General features: G+C 49.1%; 1 protein-coding gene across 1 annotated transcript; it reads left to right on the top strand.

Moving 5' to 3' along the window:
* Positions 1 to 223: 223 nt before the first annotated feature.
* On the top strand, positions 224 to 1279 carry LOC120859376 (olfactory receptor 52I1-like). The gene has a single exon (XM_040235511.1). It carries the CDS (start codon positions 257 to 259, stop codon positions 1277 to 1279), a length of 1023 nt encoding a protein of 340 aa, XP_040091445.1. The 5' UTR covers positions 224 to 256.
* The last annotated feature ends 477 nt before the right edge of the window (positions 1280 to 1756 follow it).

The following is a 1756-nucleotide window of genomic DNA, read 5'->3' as shown; positions in this document are numbered from 1 at the left end:
AAGTAGAGAGGACTTCCCAAAGGAGGTAACTTAAGATCTTTGAATAGTGATAGAAATTCGTAAGGCAAAGAATACTGAGAATGATGGAAGGTGGAACAGGAAAACTTTGTCACATGTCAGTTCCTTAAACCTGTGGCCCACTGAGTTGAGAATAACATCAGGCTCTTTTAACACCAGAGCTGGGAACATGTCATACAGGATTGTATCCCTTTCTTACCTAATTTTATACATTAACAGGAAAGCAGTCTCATCTGTGATGCTGGGGTCACCCTACAACCATACAACAGAAGCCCCTGCCACCTTCATCCTGATGGGTATCCCAGGTTTGCAGTCCTCACATCTTTGGCTGGCTCTCTCACTGAGCACCATGTATACCACAGCACTGTTAGGAAACACCCTCATAGTGACCGTCATCTGGGTGGATTCCACTCTACAGGAGCCCATGTACTGCTTCCTGTGTGTTCTGGCTGCCGTGGACATGGTTATGGCCTCCTCGGTGGTGCCCAAGATGGTGAGCATCTTCTCCTCAGGAGACAATGCCATCAGCTTTAATGCTTGTTTCACTCAGATGTATTTTGTCCATGCAGCCACAGCTGTGGAGACAGGGCTGCTGCTGGCCATGGCTTTTGACCGCTATGTGGCCATGTGTAAGCCCCTACACTATAAGAGAATTCTCACACCTCGGGTGATGCTGGGAATGAGTGTGACCATCATCATCAGAGCGACTGTATTCATGACTCCACTGAGCTGGATGGTGAGTCATCTGCCCTTCTGTGGCTCCAACGTGGTTCTCCATTCCTACTGTGAGCACATGGCTGTGGCCAAGTTGGCTTGTGCCGACCCCAGGCCCAGTAGTCTCTATAGCCTGATTGGTTCCTCCATTATTGTGGGTTCTGATGTGGCCTTTATTGCTGCCTCCTATATCCTGATTCTCCAGGCAGTATTCAGTGTGTCCTCAAAGAATGCTCAGTTAAAAGCATTAAGTACATGTGGCTCCCATGTGGGGGTTATGGCTCTGTACTACCTGCCTGGGATGGCATCCATCTATGTGGCCTGGCTGGGGGAGGACATAGTGCCATTGTGCACCCAAGTGCTATTAGCAGACTTCTATCTGATCATCCCACCATCTTTGAACCCCATCATCTATGGCCTAAGGACGAAGCAAATACGGAAGCGAACATGGGGCCTGCTGATTCACTGCCTATTTAACCACTCCAACGTGGGTTCAGGAATTCAGGCCCTTGAGCAAACCAGACAACTTCAAAGATGCCCTAGCTAACCTGGACAGTTTGGTTCACCCGACACCATACAGTTCAGTTCAGTTCAGTTGCTCAGTCATGTCCGACTCTTTGTGACCCCATGAATTGCAGCACGCCAGGCCTCCCTGTCCATCACCAACTCCCGGAGTTCACTCAGACTCACGTCCATTGAGTCAGTGATGCCATTCAGCCATCTCATCATCTGTCGTCCCCTTCTCCTCCTGCCCCCAATCTCTCCCAGCATCAGGGTCTTTTCCAATGAGTCAACTCTTCGCATGAGGTGCCAAAAGTACTGGAGTTTCAGCTTTAGCAGCATTCCTTCCAAAGAAATCCCAGGGCTGATCTCCTTCAGAATGGACTGGTTGGATCTCCTTGCAGTCCAAGGGACTCTCAAGAGTCTTCTCCAACACCACAGTTCAAAAGCGTCAATTTTTCGGTGCTCAGCCTTCTTATTAGAAAAGGCAGAGGAACCAGAGATCAAATTGCCAACATCTGCT

The sequence above is a fragment of the Oryx dammah genome, unplaced genomic scaffold, assembly GCF_014754425.2.
Source record: "Oryx dammah isolate SB20612 unplaced genomic scaffold, SCBI_Odam_1.1 HiC_scaffold_738, whole genome shotgun sequence".
Classification (NCBI taxonomy): Eukaryota; Metazoa; Chordata; class Mammalia; order Artiodactyla; family Bovidae; genus Oryx; species Oryx dammah.
Note: the sequence above shows the minus strand (reverse complement) of the source record. Positions and strands in the feature narration are given on the sequence as shown.